The sequence below is a fragment of the Neomonachus schauinslandi genome, unplaced genomic scaffold (genome assembly GCF_002201575.2).
Source record: "Neomonachus schauinslandi unplaced genomic scaffold, ASM220157v2 HiC_scaffold_159, whole genome shotgun sequence".
Classification (NCBI taxonomy): domain Eukaryota; kingdom Metazoa; phylum Chordata; class Mammalia; order Carnivora; family Phocidae; genus Neomonachus; species Neomonachus schauinslandi.
In genome coordinates this window covers 1-22,567 of record NW_025408860.1, presented here as the reverse complement: position 1 = coordinate 22,567, position 22,567 = coordinate 1, and the positions used below count along the sequence as shown (strand labels likewise).

The 22,567-nt window shown below is 37.1% G+C and overlaps 1 protein-coding gene and 1 pseudogene across 1 annotated transcript; one reads left to right on the top strand and one right to left on the bottom strand.

The window, feature by feature from the left end:
* Nucleotides 1-5,572: 5,572 nt before the first annotated feature.
* On the top strand, nucleotides 5,573-22,271 carry LOC123323668 (bifunctional purine biosynthesis protein ATIC-like; the record flags this gene model as incomplete). The annotated part of the gene is made up of 12 exons (XM_044912117.1): nucleotides 5,573-5,701; nucleotides 6,008-6,134; nucleotides 6,882-6,958; nucleotides 8,089-8,155; nucleotides 13,166-13,254; nucleotides 13,796-13,947; nucleotides 14,260-14,416; nucleotides 16,903-17,028; nucleotides 17,786-17,893; nucleotides 18,720-18,805; nucleotides 19,937-20,026; nucleotides 22,104-22,271. Coding segments are annotated over exons 1-12 (1,266 nt in total), but the record flags the coding sequence as incomplete, so codon positions are not given.
* Nucleotides 10,502-11,114, bottom strand: LOC110592387 (annotated as a pseudogene).
* Nucleotides 22,272-22,567: the final 296 nt, after the last annotated feature.

Below are 22,567 nucleotides of genomic sequence, written 5' to 3'. Positions count from 1 at the left end.
TTGATTTGGCGACACAGTGATAAAGAAAGCCTTTAGTAGTGAAGAGCTATCTTTTTCTATCTTGGGATTAATTTATTATGACATTTTATTATTTGAAGCAGGGTCGCAGGGGTCCAGTTGCTAAGAAAGCTCTAAAAACTACAAAATACTGATGTGGTTATTTAGTCAAGGGTGAAATATAATGGAGGCTGGGGCTAAGTAGTAATCTCCAGCCCTAGTTCTGACAAACGGGAACACAAATGATCTAATATAAGTGGCAGAGAAATTCAACAGTTGGGCATGGCTGGCCAGAAAGACCAAGATATTAGCAAATATTTGAAAATCCAGGCAGTTATGTCTAGGAAGAATAGGATAGGGACACTGACTGACAAAGAGTCCCAATCCCAGCTGGGGACTGGTCTAATTGGTAGATGACTGGAAAAGGAACTTCAGATTAGAAACCAAAGCTGAAGGCTTTTTTTTGCAAATCTTTGCCCAGAATGTTCATTATCTGCACAGTAGCTGGAGCCCCATTTTCAGTTTTAGCATCCATTGATGATTCTAGTCTAAATTAATCCTTACTACTGGAATTGCAAAATTGTGATAATTTGGCTTTAATTTCAAGTTTCTTAAATACCCAGGGGAGCTAAAGTTATTGCCAAAATGAAAAAGATACCTGAAAATGTTAAATGTAATAGGAATTTGTGAATATAATCTATTATAATTGCCTTTAATAAATTCATATTTAATATATTATTAAAATTGATATTCTTTTTTTTAAGATTTATTTATTTTATTTTGAGGGACAGAGTGCATGCGCAAGAGCATGAGTGAGTGCATGGTGGGGAGGGGCAGAGGGAGAGGAAGAGAGAGTCTCAAACAGACTCTCCCCTTGGAGCCCAATGCAGGGCTTGATCTCATGACCTGAGCTGAAACAAAGAGTTGGATGCTTAACCAACTGCACCACCCAGACGCCCCTAAAATTGATATTCTATGCTGAGTTATATTTTATTCAATTAATATCAAAATGATAAAAAATTCCATTTGGACCATTTAATTTATTTTCCAAATCAAGATGCTTTTGAAGGTAGAAGTTGGTGCTATTTACACGTACCAAAGAACAAGAGACATGAACTGGCAAAGTCCTGGGCACCCGAATTAGCTTCTCTCTACACTCTACTTCAACTTCCCACTTACATGACCACACCCTGAATACAGTCATCAACCAAAACTGCTCCACCCTTAAAAACCCATTCTCTAAAACAGTGCTTCCTTCCATCCTTCCAAGTAATAACTATTCTTCATTTGCACATTTGACCTGCTAAAGCCTTCCTCTTGTCTTTACTTCTCCCCTTGACCAGCTTAGATTTCACAGCCTATCAAGTAAATCACATTTGCAAAAATACCAAAGTCCCTTGACTCTTGTTCTTTTCTCACCCTCCTGGCAAAACCCCAATCCTGGATGAACTGAACCATCTACCTTCTTTGTGTCTGCAAGACTACCAAGCTGCTAGAGGAAAATCATACATTTCAGCAGTTTCCATAAACTCATCATCACCAATTTCAAATGGGTTTCAACACTGCCTGGCAATCTTCCTTCACCCTGGCTTCTGCTACCACCACTCTACTGAAGCTGGTCTTACCAACATCACCATTAACCTTGATAATGACAACACTGCTAGTCATAATGATCACCTTTTGGTCTTTTTATTGCCTTCCAACAACATTTAAAATAGCTGACAGCTTTTTTTGACTCTCTGTCCTTGGCTTTCATGACATCTTGAGCTACTTCTCCCTTAAGACTTAGTCCAAAACGCTCTCCTCATTCTGCTTTTTTTCCATGAAGTATCTTCGTATCTAGCACACTATAAATTTTATGTATCTGTTTTGTTATTGACTGTCTCCTCCTCTGAGAACATAAACTCCATGAGGGAAGGGATTTTTCTTTTTGGTCTGTTTGGCTTACCCTTGCAATCTCATTGCCCTCTAGCCTGTACATACTAGGGTCTCAGTCAATATTTTTTGAGTGAATCTATGAGTAAGTGAATAGCATCCTTGATAAATATTCATCAGATGAACATTTGCCACAATAGCAATTTTTTATAACACTATCAGCTACTATCAGCTACTGTATTAATTATATGAAGGCTAAGCAGTTAAAATCCACATGTACTCCTAGTGCATTAAATGCTTGCTTGAGCAAATTTCCTTTTTCTGGCCTTCTGACTTAGTCTATTTGCTGGGCCTGATTAGGCAAGGGTGTCTTCTTTCAGGCTTAAACTACTACTTCAGTGTCATTAACTTTCCAAATTTATTTATCTTTAGCCTCATATCTATTCCTGATTTGTATTTCTAAAAACTCACTGTATATTTTCATTTTGATGTCCACCATTATTTATATTTCAAAATCAACATTTAGAAACTCAAATTTATCTACCCAAACTCTCACACAAATAAAAATAGACACATGCCAAAACTGTTTTCCTCTCATTTTTTTATGTTAATTATTTGCTTCGCTGGCTACTCAAATAACCAAGCTAGAAACAATGGAGTCTCCCTTATTTCTTTCCGTTTCATATTTCCTTTATGCAATTGATCTCCATATGATGCTGGTTTTACCTGATTTTGTCTCACATAAATCTCTCCTTTTCCATGCTTTCAAGTCTTTGATTAGGAGTTTGTTAATGCAAAACCTTCCTAATTGGTTTCCCTGCTTCCAGATATTCAATTCATTCTTTGTATCATTGCCAACTTTACAATTCCAAACAGCTCCATACCCTTAAAAGAAAATGTTCAAATTTCTTAATACATCATAAAATACTTTAACCTTTAGATTAGAGAGGGAGTTTGTAGACAATACTTAATCCTATTATCCAAACTCCTGGGAATCACTTCACATGGCAAACTACGTCCACATGAGTAGATAAACCCTTGGAATAAGTTAGTCCAAAAAGGAGCAGTTTTACTAATCCTTAGAGGTTGGTAGCAAATCCCAGATTTAGTAATGAGATGGAGGCTTTTTGGAGAAAGGGATAAGTTTACACAAGGAACAAATAACATATATAACAAATAACAAACAGATTAAAGCACAGTTGAGGAACTGAAATCACGTATAAATATATTAAATAGTTTTAGATACAATAGTCCCCTCTTATCCCCAGGGGAAATGTTCCAAGACCCTTGGTGGATGCCTGAAACCACAGATAGTACTGAACCCTGTATATAACATGTTTTTTTCCTCTACATAAGAATGATAACGTTAAATTTATAAATTAGTCACAGAGATTAACAACAATAACGAATAATAAAATAGAACAATTATAACAATATACTGTAATAATAGTTACATAAACCTCGCTCTTTCAAAATATCTTACTATACTCACCCTTGTGATGATGCGAGATGATAAAATGCCTACGTGATGACATGATGACGTAGCAACCATGATGTAGAGTTAGGCCACTATTGACCTTGTGCTGATTCGTCATGAGGAGGATCATCAGCTTTCCTGCAGCAGTTGACCACGGACAACTGAAACTGTGGAAAGCGAAACCACAGATAAGAGGGGAACTACTGTATAAAAAGATGATCTCTGGGTCTTCAAGTTTCCTTTGGGAGGGGTGTGAAGTAAGAAGAGAAGAAATGAAAATATAATCACTATAGTGCATGCGTGTTCTTTTCCATTTGAAAAAGATAAACTCTTGGGGGATGAATTCATGTCTTTGTGGGAGCTTCTTCCATTTCTAGTACACTAGCTTGCTCATGACTAGCATCTTCAAGGAGGATATACTCTGAAGCCCAGAGAGATACACATTTATTCAACTACATCAGGGGAATGAGCCATGAAGGAAATTACAAGTTCTTTATTACCCTTACCAGTCACTTTACAGTTTGTACTTTCAATAGATTACATGTTACAATCTGAAGAAGCCTGCAGAACAAGTATGTCCATATTACAGACAAGGCAACTATGGGCCCTAAAGTTGGAATGATGTGGCCAGGATCACAAAGCTAGCCAAAAATTCATTTACTCATCTTGCCATTAACAAGATAGTTATTAGGTCTGAATTTTAAAACTATGGAGGTATTCTTCAGAAGTCGTTTTGGTAAACATCTTTAACTGAAAAAGCTGTGTCTTGGTTTGGAACCCACATTCTTTCTTAGTATATACGACAGCATTCTGAAAGACCACTACAAAAATTGGTTTAATCCCATGTTTTTTTCTTTATATAAATATTTTCTTGTTGTACCTATGTTTCTATACTTTCATTCCATCATGAGCCCTTTAAGGACAGTGATTAGGTAATACTCATCTATTTCCTTCTGACACTGTATTTCTGCCATTTAGGCAGAAAGGGCTCAATAAATATTTATTAAATTAAATATTTGAAATTCACACGCAGAAAAAATATCCAATGCCAAATACTATTTATTTTCCTCTTACCACTATTCTCAGCATTATTTTCTCCATTCTCTGCTTTCTATTTTCTATAAAAACCTAATGGTGAAAAAAAAAAAAAAACCTAATGGTGACTGGGCAGGGAGATTTCTTTTATTGTTAGCTTTGAACTTTATCTTTTTTAAATTCAAAGTTGGCAAACACAATCTGAAGACACTGTGATAATCTTAATATTTCTTTTGGAAATGTGAGAAATATTCAGGGCAGGAAGTTCACATATTCAGAAGTTCTAAAACAGAGCTCTTGATTCTAGCCAATAAGTATTCATTTGGGGGAGTAAAAAAGAGACTGGAAGAATTAGGGTAACAGATATATAAATAATAAGAAAATAGACTCCTTTCTGCAGCTGCGAGCCCCAGACTGAGAATAAAAGATAGGCAGTACTATTTTGTTATGTAATTCTAATAAGGAACATTTTTAAAAATCTCCGTAAACAGCAATATATATTTATTTTGTGGCAAAGGTGTTTTTTCTTTTTCAAAAAGAAACAAGTGTGCAGTTTTGTTTTCGTATTTTTAATTAAGAAAGGTGTTCTCTCTTCCTCCTTAACCATTATCATTCCTCTCACCCAGGCTTGAGTCAAGTATTATTTACTGATGCAAGACACCATCTTTAAGCAGATTTCGGGCTAGTCCATAATGTGGAATCAAAACTTAAACGAATGTCACTTTCACTTTGTTTTGCCTCTATCACGTGAACTGTGGGCTTAACCTTTAATTATGGGGTCTTCGTTTTATTTATTTTCTTTTTAGTCTACTAAAATGGAAGTAGATGATTGCCAAGATGCTTTCTACCTTCGCCGCTGTAGGAATTATTCCTGGCGTTGCTCTTGTTTTCTGCCAGTGTTTTGACACTACTTAGCTGCATTCCAGTCTCTGGAGACAGGCTGCCCTGGGCAACAGGAATTTGCCCCTGAGGTTCTGCGGCCGCCTCACCTTTACGAAAAGGCACAAGTCACGCTCAGAATGTAAGACTGGGGCGACGACCCCTTCAAGTTCCGGGCCTAGGAAGTTATAGTCTCACTCCCCAGTTCCCCTCAGCGCGGAGGTTCGAGTTCCACGCCACAAATTGAGCAGGGCGGGGCTTCGGGTGGGGCGGCTGGGTCACGTGGCAGGTCAGGTGACCGCCCGGCGCGCCCCGCCGTCCGCCCGCGCGCGCGCTCTACCTACTCGGCGCCCCTCCGCACGTGGCGTCCCCGCTGCCGCCCCCGCTCGGCCCAGACCCCGACCCCGCCGCCCGCAGCCATGGCACCCAGCCAGCTCGGTGAGCCCCTCGCGCGTCTTCCCGGAGCCCCGCCCGCGGCGCCCCTGCCTCGCGGCGTCCCGAGCCCGCAATGGCGGCGGCGGGTTGCGTGGCGTGACTGCGAGCCCTGCGGCCGGTTGGCGGTAGCGTGGCTCGGAGGTGTCTGACCCGGGGGAGGCCCCGGGCTGGGCCTGGCCAGTGTGGGCCGCCGTGATGGCCTCGAGATTCGCGACTGTCCTCCCAGCCGACCCCTCCCCCCACCCCCAAGTCCTTGAAGGACTTAATGTCCTGTACTGCGAGTGATGAGAAAAATGTTTTCTGTTTCAGCCTTATTTAGTGTCTCTGACAAAACGGGCCTTGTGGAATTTGCCAGAAACCTAACTTCCGTTGGTTTGAATCTGATCGCCTCTGGAGGGACTGCAAAAGCTCTCAGGGATGCGGGTCTGGCAGTCAGGTAAGGCACAACTGAATTTTTAAGCTCAGCCCAATCGGAACGTAGTGTGATCCGGTCCACCGGAAAGTCATGCCCCCCGGGCACAGTGAGTAAAAAGACGTCATGTCCCCCTTCCGACACCGCTTACCCCGTTACAGAAGAGGAAAGTGAGGCTCAGAGAGATGTAGTAACTTGTGCTCAAGTTTACAGAGTTAAGTGAGGAGTTAAGTTCAGGGGTGAAACCCCAGGAGTCCCCATTTCAGAGCCCTCTTTCTCAGCCACATTTTACATAGACAGATCTATTAATCTTTTGTTTAATGCTTTGAGTACATCCCTCATGTATTGAATTTTGGTAGTTCTATGATTTTTTTTTTAATGCTCAAACCTTTTATTCATTGGGAATTTATCTTTATATGGGCTAAACCAGTATTATTCCAATACTGACACCACCTTATTAAAAGACAATCTTTTATTTCCCCACTCATTTGATTTACCATCTTTACGTTTGTTTAATCATAAAGCTAAATGCTTGGTTTTTACTTTAGTCCGTTTCTGAGATAAAGATATTTTTAGTGCTTTTTGTATGTACTGCTAAATTACGTCTCAATTGAATGTATGGCATATGATTCAGTTTCTGAATTCTGAACATTCAGGCTCTGGAAAATCCCCCCCAAATGAGGACAGTAGATGTAATTTTGGAAGATGCTTTAGAATAGTGTAAAATGACAGTTCAGCAGAAACAGCAATATTCAGTTCATCTATTTTCAGAGATGTCTCTGAGCTGACGGGATTTCCTGAAATGTTAGGGGGGCGTGTGAAAACCTTGCATCCTGCAGTCCATGCTGGTAAGTGGTTGGTACTTTCAATTTAAAACAATCTGTGGTCTTCAGGAATATTTTGGTTGATTACTTTGTAGAATAAAATGAGGAAAAAGGCAGGTCATAAGCTCAGGAAATTATCTGTGAGTCTGTATTGGTTTTGTCACATTTGCTGCTAAAGTTCATATGTTAGGACCTGTTTAAAATCTAGTTTGCTTTATTATGCGATAGATTCACATTGTTTTCCTCTGCTCACTATTAGTCCTGATCTGATAACTAATTTAGAGTGATATTTTCTTCTGGAGTTAATGAAAATGTTTCAGCTTCATGTGTGAAAAGACTTATTACAATCCAAACTTAGAATGAAGTATCACAGTGTAACTGACTTTTTTTTTTTTTTTAAGATTTATTTATGTATTTGAGAGAGAGCATGCACATGTGCGCTTGAGTGTGGGGAGGGGCAGAGGGAGGGAGAGAATCCCAAGCAGACTGCCCGAGGAGCTTGAGCCAGACAAGGGGCTCAGTCCCAGGACCCTGAGATCATGATCTGAGCTGAAATCACAAGTCGGATGTTCAACTGACTGAGCTACCCCGGTGCCCTTGTAACTGTCTTTTAAAAGAATTCTTTTTCAAAGTGCTTTAGTTCGCTCATCTAAGACAAAAATTATGGTATCCACCAAAAATGGTGAGAAACAGGTATATTGCTAATTTACCAGTTAAAGTAAAATTTGGCAGAATGTAAGTCTGTTAGGCCGAGGAGGATCATCAGATAAGCCATTTACTTATGGGAGCACATAGGTTAATGGAACTGGTAACAGTTATGTGAAAATTCTTTTATATTTTGTTGCTTTAAAGAGGGTAAGGGGGGCACCTGGCTGACTGAGTGGAGTGTATGGCTCTTGATCTTGGGGTTGTGAGTTCAAGCCCCATGTTAGGTTACAGAGATTACTTGAAAATAAAAAATCTTAAAATAAAAGGGGGGGAATGAGGAACTGTTACAAGAGCTTTTTAAATACGCTCTAAATTTTTAACTCGCTCTTTGTCTTCTTGATTAGGCAGTATTAGAGACTTTAACTTGATTGGTGGGACCATATTGGAAAGAAGTATCTTATTCTGATGTGTTTTTTGAACCTAATACTTTAACTTTGTTAAATTAGGAATCTTGGCTCGTAATATCCCAGAAGATAGTGCTGACATGGCCAGACTTGATTTCAGTTTTATAAGGTAAAAATTGGAAGTTAAAATTTTAATACATTAAGGATCAAAGACAATGAGTATGCCAAACCTGGTGCCCTCCCTTTTAAGACCAAGATTAACATTAGGTGTAATTTCCTATTCACTCACTATAACATTTATTGAATACCTTCTGTGTGACATTGTATATACATAAGCATTTTTAATTTACTAAGTTTATACTACCAAAATTCCCATACTTAAACTAAAAAAACCTTATTTTTTAAGGAAATTATGACCTAAATGTTCGTACATATTAGCAGTGTAGTTACTTGCATAAAAATAAGCAATATTTCTTTTCAATGTATATAATTTCCTTGAGCTATATAACCCATATACCATATAATTTCCCAAATTAAAATCTACAATTCAGTAGTAGTTATTATATTCAGAGTTGTGCAGCCATTACCATAGTTAATATTAGAACATATTCATCACCCCCCCCCAAAAAAACCCATGCTCATTAGCATTCTTTTTTTTTTTTGCTTTGTAATCAGTATATTAAGGAGACATTCATACATTTCAATTGCTTAATTCTGATACCCAGATTTAAGCTTGTGAGCATGACTTTTAAAACATACAATTAAAGCTATTCATCATAATTTGCTATACTGCCAACATTAAATTAGTTACTTCGGAGCATAAGTTAAAGGGTTTAAAGTAAGCCTGTAACATACCTAAAAAACGCCTTCCTATCTCATACATGCAAATTAACTTCTCCACGTAAATGTCTCTTCACTCTAAGTTACCCTGCTCCCGAAGTCACTACTCTGAAGCTTATCATGGTCCAAAGAGAAGGAAAAGAAGTGTAATCAGGACTGATAAATATATATTAAAAAAAAAAAAGATGGCACAGCAGAAGGGAATGCAGTTCTACAAGTGCAAGCCCTCAAGCAGCAGCATATGATAAATCCCTTCTTTAGAGAGGTATCCTTTCTGTCATTGATACTACAGGCCAAATTACATAGCATGCTATCCTCAAGTAACAGTTGAGGTAATAAATGTAGAGGCATCACAGTGAATCCCACTCAACTATAGACCAACACTTCTCTACAAATTCTTTGTCTGATTGCCTATTAAATACAAGTTTTAACTTCATAGCTTAACAATTAAGGGTCATACACTGAAGTCAATACATACACACAGCATTTCAGTCTGAGCTGTTTCATATACATAGAGCTGAAATTAATTACAAGGTATGGCCTAACAAATGCCAGGGGAGATTTTTTTTTAATTTTTTTATTGTTATGTTAATCACCATACATTATTTTAGTTTTAGATGTAGTGTTCCATGATTCACTGTTTATGCATAACACCCAGTGCTCCATGCAGAATGTGCCCTCTTTAATACCCATCACCAGGCTAACCCATCCTCCCACCCCCCTCCCCTCCAGAACCCTCAGTTTGCTTTTCAGAGTCCATCGTCTCTCATGGTTCGTCTCCCCCTCTGATTTCCCCCCCTTCATTCTTCCCCTCCTGCTATCTTCTTTTTTTTTTTTTTTCCTTAACATATATTGCATTATTTGTTTCAGAGGTACAGATCTGAGATTCAACAGTCTTGCACAATTCACAGTGCTTACCAGAGCACATACCCTTCCCAGTGTCTTATCACCCAGTCACCCCATCCCTCCCACCCCACCCCCCACTCCAGCAACCCTCAGTTTGTTTCCTGAGATTAAGAATTCCTCATATCAGTGAGATCATATGATCCGTGTCTTTCTCTTTTTGACTTAGTTCGCTCAGCATAATACCCTCCAGTTCCATCCACATCGTTGTAAATCGCAAGATCTCATTCCTTTTGATGGCTGCATAATATTCCATTGTATATATATACCACATCTTCTTTATCCATTCATCTGTCGATGGACATCTTGGCTCTTTCCACAGTTTGGTATTGTGGACATTGCTGCTATAAACATCAGGGTGCACGTACCCCTTCGGATCCCTACATTTGTATCTTTGGGGTAAATACCCAGTAGTGCAATTGCTGGATTGTATGGTAGCTCTATTTTCAACTTTTTGAGGAACCTCCATGCTGTTTTCCAGAGTGGCTGCACCAGCTTGCATTCCCACCAACAGTGTAGGAGGATTCCGCTAGGGGAGATTTTTAAAAGTAGTTTTTACAAGTATTAAACGTATCTTGCACACTGAAGTCATCATACATACAGGGCAAAGTCAGAGCTTTTATATTTGAGTTTATTCTTCATTTAACTTTTCAAACACTACTATAGTTGAATGTTAAAACAAAAACAATAGCAAGTAGTGAGCTATGATTATAGTCCCTTCACTTACTCACTACTGCATATAAAATGCCAGCAGCGTTACTCACTAGCCCCATTAAGAGGTTTGATACTGAACACCACCCCTGGGATGATATTCATCCTCATAGGCTTTCCCATTGTAATGGTGCCGTCTTTCCTAATTTGGATCAAAGTCCATCAGTTCTTCCTGGTCCATTTCATCAGTCTCTTCTACTTCCTTCCTCTCAGGTAGGAGTTTTTCCAGCAAAGAGAATTTAACAGGAGAGAGAAAGCCATTCTCAGGAAAGTTTACCTTAAATTCGATGATTATGCGACCCTTCTCATATGGTCTACGATAAACTGGCATGCCTTTATTTAGCACACACTTGATATCTCCATGCTTGACCATTTGACCTGGATGAGAGGTGATGACGATAGTTCAAGAGTAGATACTGGCTTTTGAAAGCAATGCAGTGCTTCAACCAGCTATATGTCCATACACGTGGAAAGGTCTTCTCCTCGCCGAATAAAACAGCACGGTCCTTCGGATCTAAAACAATGATACTGTCTCCTGGTTCTTGGTCTCCTTCACCATGAAATGTTATCTTCTGGCCATCCTTCATGCCTTTGTCAATATAAACTTCTAGAATCTTCTTTTGAACTATCTTCCTTCCATTGCAGCTTTTACATCTATAATAGCTATAATACATCTAAACAGCTTTTGCTGTTATATCTAAGAAGCGATGGCATAATCCAAGATAGTGAAAATGTAAGTTTTTTAGTTTTAGCTCTTATGCTTAGGTCTTTGATTTTTTTTAAGTTACTTTTTATATAGGTGTGAATTAGGGTGTCCGACTTCATTCTTCTGCATGTGGCTGTCCAGTTTTCCCAGCATCTGTTGGAAAAACTTCTTTCCCCCATTGAATGGTCTTGGCACATTTGATCTGTATCTGTCGTTATGCTGGCCCCATATCATTATTGTATCTTTGTGGCAAATATTGAAATTGAGAAGTGTGAGTCCTCCGACTTTCTTCTTTTTCAGGATTGTTTTGGGCATTCAGGATCCTTTGCATTTCAGTGTGAATTTTAGGATCAGCTTGCCCATTTCTGCGAAAAACAGAGTTGGAGTTTCCTAAGGATTGCGTTCAATCTGTGTATCAATTTAGGGGAGGTTGCCATCCTAATATTGTCTTCCAGTCCATAAACTGGAATGCCTTTCCTTTTGTTTAGATTTTCTTTAATTTCTTTCAACAGTGTTTTGTAGTTTTTAGTATACAAGTCTTAAACGCTTTTGTTAAATTTATTCTTAAACATTTTTTTGTTGTTTTTGATGCTACCGTTAGTAAAATTGTTTTCTTAATTGCACTTTGGGTTGTTCATTGCTAATGTACATAAATTTGGTTAACCATATGTCCTATAACCTTGCTGAACTCAGTGCTAATAGTTTTTTTTTTGTTAAATGCCTTAGGATTTTCTATATACAAGATCCTGTCACCTACTAATAGAGATAGCTTTATTTTTTCCTTTCTAATCTTGATGCTTTTTATTTAATTTTCTTTGTTAATTGATTGTCTAGAACCTCCAGTACAGTGGTAAGAGTCGACATTCTTGTCTTGTTCCTGAACTTAGGGGAAAGCATTCAGTCTTTCAACTTTAAATATAATGTTAGCTGTGGATTTGGGGGTTTTTCTTAAATACCTTTTATCATGTTGAGCAAGTTCTCTTAATTTGTTGAGTGTTTTTATCATGAGTGGGTGTTCAGTTTTGTCACATGCTTTTTGTGCATCTGTTGAGGTGCTCAGGTGGTTTTTGTCCTTTGTTTTATTGAAATGGGCTCCTACATTAACTGGTTTTTAGATGTTAAACCAACCTTACAGTCCTAGGGTAAACCATATTTGGCTGTAGTGTATGCCTCTTTTTATATTTTGTTGGTTTCAGTTTGCTAGTATTTTGTTGAGGATTTTTGTGTCTGTATTCATAAGATACTGGTCTATATTTTTCTTGTGACATTTTGTCTGGTTTTGGTATCAGGGTTATAGGCATTGGGAAGTATTCCCCCTCATCTTCTGTTTTACTTTTTTTATTAGTTTTTACCAGTTGTGCTTATTTCACTGGGTGTGAACCTGCCCACAAAGCTCCTCACATTGCAGGCCTAGGCATGGAACTCTACTGGTTGTTAACTTTAGATTAGTTCTGTATTTTAAATTATTCTTTTGGACCTCCTGTTAACATCATTGTATATGACCTCTCTGAAGACAAAACAAGCAAAGAAATATTTCACCCTTAAAGTGGTCTGTTATTTTTCATCATTGTACATGACCCATTGGAAATAGAATCTAAAATTGAATGTTGTAGATAAAAGTGATTATATTCCAAAATGAGGATGTTATCTGTAGCCTTGTATTTTGCATTTCTGTTAAAATTTTTTTTAAAATGTTTTTTTTGATGTCTGGATTATATAATGGGTAGCTGGATTATATAAGTTTACCCAAGCAGTAACATTGCAATATGATTTTGGGGAAATAATGTTTTGAGAGCACCTGCTGACCAAAGCCACTTTTATTTACTATGTTATGCAACAGTGGGAACTCCTGACATTTCAGTTTACTTTTTAGAATTCTAAAATTCTAGGATTATAGTTTATATTTTAGATCTTTAGACTCACGTGATCTTTAGATCACATTAAAGCTAGTGACTGACTTATATGTAAACCCCATAAAGTTTGGGTTTCTAACAACAGCTAAATTCCTTTTTGGTTTAGGGTTGTTGTCTGTAATCTGTATCCCTTTGTGAAGACAGTGGCTTCTCCTGATGTAACTGTTGAACAGGCTGTTGAGCAGATTGATATTGGTAAGTCAGCAAAACCATATTTGAAGACTGATAGGGGAGGATTACTTTTATTTATTTATTTTTGGACTATTTATTTTTAAAGATTTTATTTATTTATTTGTGAGAGAGCGAGAGACAGCACAAGCAGGGGGGAGGAGCAGAGGGAGAGGAACAAGCAGACCCCACGCTGAGCCCAGAGCCTGACATGGTGCTTGATCTCACAACCCTGAGATCATGATCTGAATTGAAATCAAGAGTCAGACACCTAACTGACTGAGCCACCCACACACCCCAAACACTATTTATATTTTAAAATAGATTTTGTTTTGATGTTCACCCAGAATCAGAATATTGAGGGAGCAGAAAATCATTACTGCTCCCAGACTGTGTTCTGGGGTGATTGTAATTCATCTATATTTCCTAAGCTATTACTTTGTGTAGAGATTCATCTCAGGTATGTTTTCCTTATTTTTTAAGTCAAAAATTAGAAGTATGTGTACAGTAACTTTATTTGAAGGAGGTTAAACTCATGGAAATACAAATTGTTTTTTGTTCTCCCAAGGTGGAGTAACCCTACTGAGAGCAGCAGCCAAAAACCACGTTCGAGTGACAGTCGTATGTGACCCCGAGGACTATGTGGCCGTGTCCACGGAGCTGCAAAGCTCTGACAGCAAAGACACCTCCTTGGAGACTAGACGCCAGTTAGCCTTGAAGGTAGGGATGCACTTCTATCCAGTGCAGTGTTTGCCAAACCAGATGGTATTCAATTTTCACGGGTCTCCTTGGAGCTGCTATCCTTTTCCTATAAATGAAGAGACCCAAGTATTACAGAGGTATAATATCAAAAAGATGGAAAGAGACTCGGAAAGAGAACGATTCGTTGTGTTTTTAGTGTTATTGAGTGTCTTTCCTGCACAGTCATATGTGTGGACAAAGAGTGTAGTTTGTTGTGTGCTACCTAAGACCCTCTTGTGCCCGCTTTGGTAAGTGCTGCTGGTGTTTCACAAAACTTAACACTTTTTGTAGGCTTTCACTCATACAGCACAATATGATGAAGCTATTTCAGATTACTTCAGGAGACAGTATAGTAAAGGAATATCTCAGATGCCTTTGAGGTATGGAATGAACCCTCATCAAACTCCTGCCCAGTTATACACACTGAAGCCCAAGCTTCCCATCACAGGTAAGGGCTGTGTGTTACGTGGCATAGTTTGTTGTGTCTGGGGGTGTGCGTGTCTTTCTCTGTATTGTATCTGATGTGGCTCACGTTGAGAAGATAAAGTAAATTACATAATGCCTTTTATAGCCACCTGAAGTTTGAGATGCCAGGTGGACTTGTGAGATAATTAGGGGTTCCGGAAAGAGGTCAGGCTGGAGATAGAGTTTGGAATGTCTTTGGCATATAGATGACTTTGGAAATGTAAAACAGGCAGGATGGATTTCACAGAAGAGGTTAAGCAGTGGAGGAACCAGCAGAGGAAAACAAGGCTGGAAAACCTGTAGGATTTTAAGTGGTTTGGAATGCTCCTGAGAACAAATAAGCGACTGTTTGATCTGGGAAAAATTGCAAGAACAATTTCCTTGGAATGATGGATCTGGCAGCCCAACTGAAGTGGGCCGAAATCACGAGTTAGACACTATATATGCATACAATGGAATATTACTCAAGCCATAAAAAAGAACGAAATCTTGCCATTTATAAACGATGTGGGTGGAACTAGAAGGTATTACGCTAAGCGAAGTAAGTTGGTCAGAGAAAGACAGATACCATATGATTTCACTCATGTGGAATTTAAGAAACAAAACAGATGAACGTAGGGGAAGGGAAGGAAAAATAAAGACAAAAACAGGCTAACCATATGAGACTCTTAACTATAGGAAACAGGATTGCTGGAGCGGGGGGGGATGGGGTAATTGGGTGATGGGCATTAAGGAGGGCACTTAAAGTAGTGAGTACTGGGTGTTCTGTGCAGCTGATGAGTCACTAAATTCTATCTCTGAAACTAATAATATAGTATATGTTAATTAAATTGAAGTAAAAAATTTAAAAAAGAGTTGGGCACTTAACTGACTGAGCCACCCAGGCACCCCCTTTTTTTTTATAATAGACTTTATTTTATAAAGTAGTTTTAGATTTACAGAAAAATTTCTCAGAAAGTACAGAGAGTTCCCAGACATTCCCTCCCTCTGGATCTCCTCTTTCCCCAGTTTCCCCTTTTAATATCTTACATTAGTCTAGTACATTTGTTAAAATTGATGAACCAGTCAGTAGTGATTCATTATTATTAACTAAAGTCCATTGTTTACATTAGGACTCACTCTTTGTGTTGTATATTCCTTGGGATTTGACATGTGTAATGTCATGTATCCACCTTGACAGTATTGTGCAGAAGAGCTTCACCACCTAAAAATTGCCTGCATTCTACCTCCCTGACTCCTGCAGCCACTTATATTTTTATTGTTTCCATAGCGTCATAAGGTTGGAATCATACAGTATATAGCCTTTTCACGCTGGCTTGTTTCATTTAGCAATATGCATTTAAGGTTCCTCCATGGTCTTAGGGGCTTGAGAGCTCATTTCTTTTTGCTGTTTAATAATATTCCATTGTATATGGATATACCCTAGTTTAGTTTATCCATGCACCTCTTGAAGGACATCAGAAATAGACAGTTTTTGACAGTTATGAATAAAGCTGCTAAAAAATTCAAGTATAGGTTTTTCTGTGGACATGTTTTCAACTCGTTTGTATAAGTACCTAATATTTTCTCTTATTGTTTACTATTAATTGCCTATTTTGTTTCTTCTATGCCTCTTCTATAAGCTCTATGTGGGAGGAGCTAGTTTATTCATTGGTAATATCCCCAGTACCTATAACAGTCCCCAACATTGTGGTAGGCACTCAGTAAATACTTGTCGAAGTTTATTTTTAAAACTGTGTACCATCCAAGATAACACAAAGGAAATGCAGTTGTAAATTTGTTTTTAATTACTGGCCCTCATTTTTTTTTGTATGTGCGGAGTTTATAATTTATTCACAAGAGATAATAGCTCCTAAAAAATCCTGCCATTGTTAAGAAAATAGGCAATGAGAAACTTGGAAGTTGTAATCTTTCTAACGGCATTTCAACTTTAGGCAGAGCCTACTGAGTTTCATATAAAAGAGGAAGAATCCAACTTATTTTTTTCCCCTTATTTTCTCCCACCCACAGCTCTTTCATTAGCTTGTAATAATATTCTTATATTGACAAGGTTTATAACTTAGATTTTGTACTGTTTCTGTAATTGCCGTGATTGTGTTATCTTAGTTCTGTACTGAAGTGGATCCCTGTCGATCACTGGTCTTGTCATTCTTTCTCCCATTCCTGAATTCTCTGTTGGTTTATTTCTAGGTTGACTGGAGTTGGTTTCTCCAGTAGCATATGTATGTGAGAGAGAGAAGAGAGAGAGTGTGTGTCTTTTTTTTTTTTTTTTTTGGTGAGGCAGGCTTAGGCTCTAGTGTTTTGTTCTTTTTTCATCAAGTTCTTTTATATTTGTGTATATGTATTTGCCTCTTAATTATACTTTTCTGAAAACATTTGTGCAGCCTTGACATATGTTATTTTACAGAAATGTACATATATCTGATTTTATTGATCCTGCTTGATAATGTATTTTGTTTCTATATGTAGTTCTAAATGGAGCCCCTGGATTTATAAACTTGTGTGATGCTTTGAATGCCTGGCAGCTGGTGAAGGAACTCAAAGAAGCTTTAGGCATTCCAGCCGCTGCCTCTTTCAAACATGTCAGCCCAGCAGGTAAAGCACTATCTCTGGAATGCGCTGGAACTGTTCAGAATGCCTTCTTTTTGATTTTAGAAAGAATTGACATGTTCTAATGTGAATATAGACATTTTCTAAAGTCTCAAACCACTTTTGTGGAGTCTGTTAACAGTTTCAATATAGTAACGTGACAAAATCTGGTAATAACATGTATCTGTTATTTACATATACATAATTGTATAACATCACTGTGAGATAGGAGGATTAAGAAATCACTTTTTTGCAGTGGAAATGTAAAAAATAAAGTAAAATGGCTTAATGCAATATGACTATTTTTCCACATAAAGAAGTTCTTGTGACACCTTATCGTAACTTTATAGCCATTGTATGAGATACCTTTTTGCTTCTGTGTCTAAATCAACTCTAATACATAGTTTTTTGATATTTATTTGATATTAAATTGATATAAACAGGGAAGAAATAAATGGTATGTGGTATCAAGCAGGGTGGAGAGAGAGTCCTTAATGAAGTAAACTAGCTTTGTACACATGCATGGTGCTGGCAGACTCAGTAGTTGTTTCCAGAAGCCGGAGAGAAAAGATTCCCCCCTCCCTCCTCCCCTGCAACTGTATTTTTGGTGTTTAATTATCTGACCAGATGTTTGTTTAATTTGGCATAGGCACTAGAAATTATGCTGTATGGACTAGATGCTAAGAAAAATGTTGTCTTGATTTAGGAGAGGATAACTAGTAACTTGAGACTTGGAGGTTTATTTTATGGTTTTCTGTACCAGGTGCTGCTGTTGGAATTCCACTCAGTGAAGATGAGGCCAAAGTCTGCATGGTCTATGATCTGTATAAAACCCTTACACCCATATCAACTGCATATGCAAGAGCAAGAGGTCAGAACTTTAATAGAGTTTGTTTGTTCTTAAAAGAGAAAAAACAATATTTTATCCTAAGTAGAATAAAGTAGTAATATTCTTTGTTTCAGATTTCAAATTATCTTTAATTTGTTTTTTATTAATACTTACGAATGACTATATGAGTGCCTTGGAATAAATTTGTTTATAAAAGTGTGTGGATTTTCATGTAATAAATGGAAACAAAATTGGAATTTGGTGCATCCTATTTCATATTAGGCTATTGAATGCGTTTGTATTGTTAATATATGACTAAAATTATGTGGCTATTTTAACTACACTGAATATGGTTAGAGTTGTATTTTATATATTTCAGAAATATCTAATTCATGAGGTTAATAACCTGTGAATATTACTGTAACATTTTCAGAAGATCATCGAGAAACTTGATAGCACGGTTGATCTTCTGTAGTAGGGGTTGGCATACTATGGCGCATGTGCTAAGTAAATACAGCCTGCCACCTGTTTTTGTAAATACAGTTTGATTGGAACTGCCATGTCCCTTTGTCATTGTGGCTGATTTCTAGAACTGCAGAGCTGAGTAGGTATAACAGACCATATGCCTGCAAAACAAAAAATGTTTGTTATCAGGCCCTTCCAGAAGTTTGCCTAGAGGGTAAAATTAAAGAATACTTTGTTATGATTGTTTCAGTTTAAATGACTTATTAATCTATTATTTAGATCTTAAACAATAAAGTTCTATTTAGAGGAATGGATTTTAAATGATCACATTGGGGTTTTTTAAACATCTTTTTCTGTGCAGGGATATTTGTGATACATACCTCATTTTAATTTTTATTTATAGGGGCTGATAGGATGTCTTCCTTTGGTGATTTTGTTGCATTATCTGATGTTTGTGATGTCCCTACTGCCAAAATTATCTCCAGAGAGGTTAGTGGACGTTCCTGAGGATTGATCCATACATAACTGAGTAAAGTTCTATTTATTCCTAGTATTCATTGAAAGCATAACTTTTTTATGTATACCACCTGTAAATTAGTTAAGTTTATTGTTCAGAATGTTTATATTTTATGTAGAACATGAATCCTTGACTGAATTGTAATTTTGAGATTTAATGAATGTTTCAAATGGATATTTTGCTATTATTATGTTTTAATTTATATATTTAGTTGGTTTTTTTTTCTGTAATAGTCATTATCTTAATGCCAAAATTGTTTCTAAAGAGCAGAGAATGCTATCTTGGCTATGTAATATTGAGCCTTACTGTAAACCTTTGTAGGTCTGTAATAAAAGATATGTAGGGGAGGATTTGAAAAACTAGCCCTCATCAGTTGAATACCAAATAAGGATTCCAGAAAGGTGGGATTTGGGGACGAGGAGACAGAAAAAAAGTAGCTCAGATTAGCTTGTAGGGAAAACAGGTGGAAATGAAGGCTACATGGGCTTGATGATATTTAGTTGTTTTAGGGATTCTTCCCATGACCACTATCATCCCCACCCACAGTGGAGCTGACCTGCTGCGTTTTATGTTATAGCACAAGGCTTTGTAGTATGAACTATGACTTTTCTTTCAGAGATGTTAAATCTGATCCCTTTGACTTGCTGTTGAGTTACTTGCCTTGCCTAAGGTTATTAGCAGAGGTATAATCTGATCCCCATGTCTTGCTCTTGTGGAACTTGCTTTGCCTAAGGTCATTTTGCCTGGTACTGGCAGACTGGGGACTCCAACATGCTTTTTCTGGTGCAAAACACCACTCCATGAACAGAATAGTGAAAAATTGTTTTCTTCCTAAGGTATTAGAGTGAATCGTTTTTATGTTCTTAGTTAAAACTGAAACAAACAACCAGAAACCCTGAAAGGATAGCAAATGAGATAAAGTTAGCTGTACAAAGCTGTATTCTAACATAGGCTTATCTTTACCGAGTACAGGTATTAGCATTATCTCTTGGAGGTAGAAACAAGAAAATGCTGCTGCATTAAGACAGATAATTATGTTTAGATTGGTTAAGAAGTGTTCCCTAATTTTTGAAAGTAGAAATTAATGTTTAATACATTTATAGGTATCTGATGGTATTGTTGCCCCAGGATATGAAGATGAAGCTTTGAAAATACTTTCTAAAAAGAAAAATGGGAGTTACTGTGTTCTTCAGGTTAGTTTAATTCATGTTTAAAAACGGTAATTTACTTTTTTATTTTGTGTTTCTTTTCTCCCATATTTAATCTTTCCTTTATGGTGAAAACCTTCTAATTTATCCTTTTTTACTGAGGTTTCTTTAATTCTTAATCCTATAATTTTCTTTTCCCTTATTGTTAATTTTTGGGTTTTAGATGAGGAGAGCTTCCTTACTCTTAGTTTTAAATCTTAAATTTTTAAGAAAATAGTTAATACATATACATGCTTTCCTATCCAAAAGGTATTAAGTGTTATTGATGAAAAGTCTCCCTGTCCTCCCCTTCTGCTACTCTGTTACGTCTTTAAAAGTAACTAATATTTTAAGTTTCTTGCTCATCCTTCCTGAAATAGTTGTACTTTTCAGCAAATATTTGTATTTTTTTCTTTTTTTGTTGTTGTTTTTTCCCACTGACACAAGTCTAAGATTGTACATGGATAAAGCAAAGAATTATTTGAATTAAAATAAAAATTCCTAAAGCTGTTTTATGGAAAGTGCTGATGTCAAAAAATTTGTGGAATACTAACTCCATATACTGAAAGTTCTAAGTATATAGCCTTCATTGTAAGATACCATTAATTGTGACACACCACAGATTCCATGGCAGCTTTTCAAGGAAAGAAGAAAAAAATACTATATTAAATATACATACTTTTCCTCTAAGGCCCTTCATTGTAAGTTCAGCCGTTCGGTCAGCTGAGGCTGTATTCTTCAGTTTCTTAAGTCTTTTTTAAGGATATTAAGTACTTATGGCTCTGTTTAATAGTTACATGTGTCATTGTGGAGAATGTTTTCCAAACCTTGAATTCATCATCGTGACCTCTTCACCTGACAGCATCACATTTGAAGATGTCAAAAGATTACACTGGGCCTTCCCCCAATATATTATTTGAGAGTTTAGCCAAGTTTGCACATGGACACATAATTATAACTATGAAATAACTATTCCTATATCTGGCTAGTGTGACAAGTTTCTTTTGACATCAGTTAATAGGGAAGGCACATCCCAATTTTAGAAATCTGATAATACAGAGGAAAAAGGAACATTTTGGAATTGAAGAAAGTACAAATTAGGAAGAATTAATATGAGGTCTTGCTTATAAGTTATAGATATCAGTGCTTTCTTTTTTAAAGATTTTTTTTTTCATTTTTATTTATTCATGAGAGACAGAGAGAGAGAGAGGCAGAGGGAGGAGCAGGCTCCCAAGGAGCAGGGAGCCGGATGCGGGGCTCGATCCCAGGACCCTGGGATCATGACTTGAGCCGAAGGCAGACGCTTAACCATCTGAGCCACCCAGGTGCCCGATATCAGTGCTTTCTAAATCAAAGATCATTCAAAGGATAAATGAAGAGATACTGTCAAGTATCACTTGGGAGAGAGTAGTCTTATGCAGATTATTCTCAAGTCTTAATATCTTTTCAGTTCAAAATTTGTAAGAGGAAGATAGCAACAAATGACATATATTCCCGGGATGCCTGCCTGGCTCAGTTAGTAGAGCAGGTGACTCTTGATCTCAGGATCGTGAATTCAAGCCCCACGTTGGGCGTAGAGATTACTTAAAAAAGAAAAAGACATATGTTCCATTTTAAATAACAAACATCTCGACTCCAAATGTTGCTTTCCCCCTTTTAACTATTTAATTCAAGTGTTAGCTCTGTATTTTGTAGTAGATTATTAGAAAGAAGGGAAAACTAGAATTTATTTTTTATGCCACTACCTGTTTTTTTTAGCAGATCTGTTTTTATCTGCTGATTTCCAAAAGGAAGATACAGACAATGGTTTCAGTTAGTATAACCAGAAATGCTGTCCCTGGAATCATTGGTTTTAATATGTTGTTATAAAACACCACAGGGTTGTAAACCTATAAAATTTTTTAGAACAAAATATTAGTGCCTGGCGATTCTATTATACCTTTACTGAAGTGATCTTACACATGCTTAAATTAGAAAAAAATGTATACGATCTTGCTATAATGATTTTTTTTTGTACGTAAATTAAGCGAAAAATGTTGAAGGTTGTAGAAATACTACTTGTGACTCTAAATTTCTGTTTTAGATGGATCAGTCCTACAATCCAGATGAAAACGAAGTTCGAACTCTCTTTGGTCTTCGTTTAAGTCAGAAGAGAAATAATGGTGTCATTGACAGGTCATTATTTAGCAACGTTGTGACCAAGAATAAAGATGTAAGTTTGAAAATATCTGAACTGAATGCTAGTAATGCAGTAAGTCTGTTTTTAATATTTATAAGCTTATGTATTTATTAAGGCCCATATAATTCTGTAACTTGCCTTTTCTCCATGCACTAAGCTACAAATATGTTTCTATATCAACAAATATAGATCTATATCTTCATCTGAAAGGCCACATGGCAATCCATGTATAGATGTACTCTGATAGATATTTTGTTTCCATTTTCAGTACTATGATCAGTGTTTCATGTGGTCAAGTTTTTGCTCTTGGGCTGTTTGTCATCTTTTAGGAAGGACATACTTCTAGAATGATAGTGTGATTTTTTTTT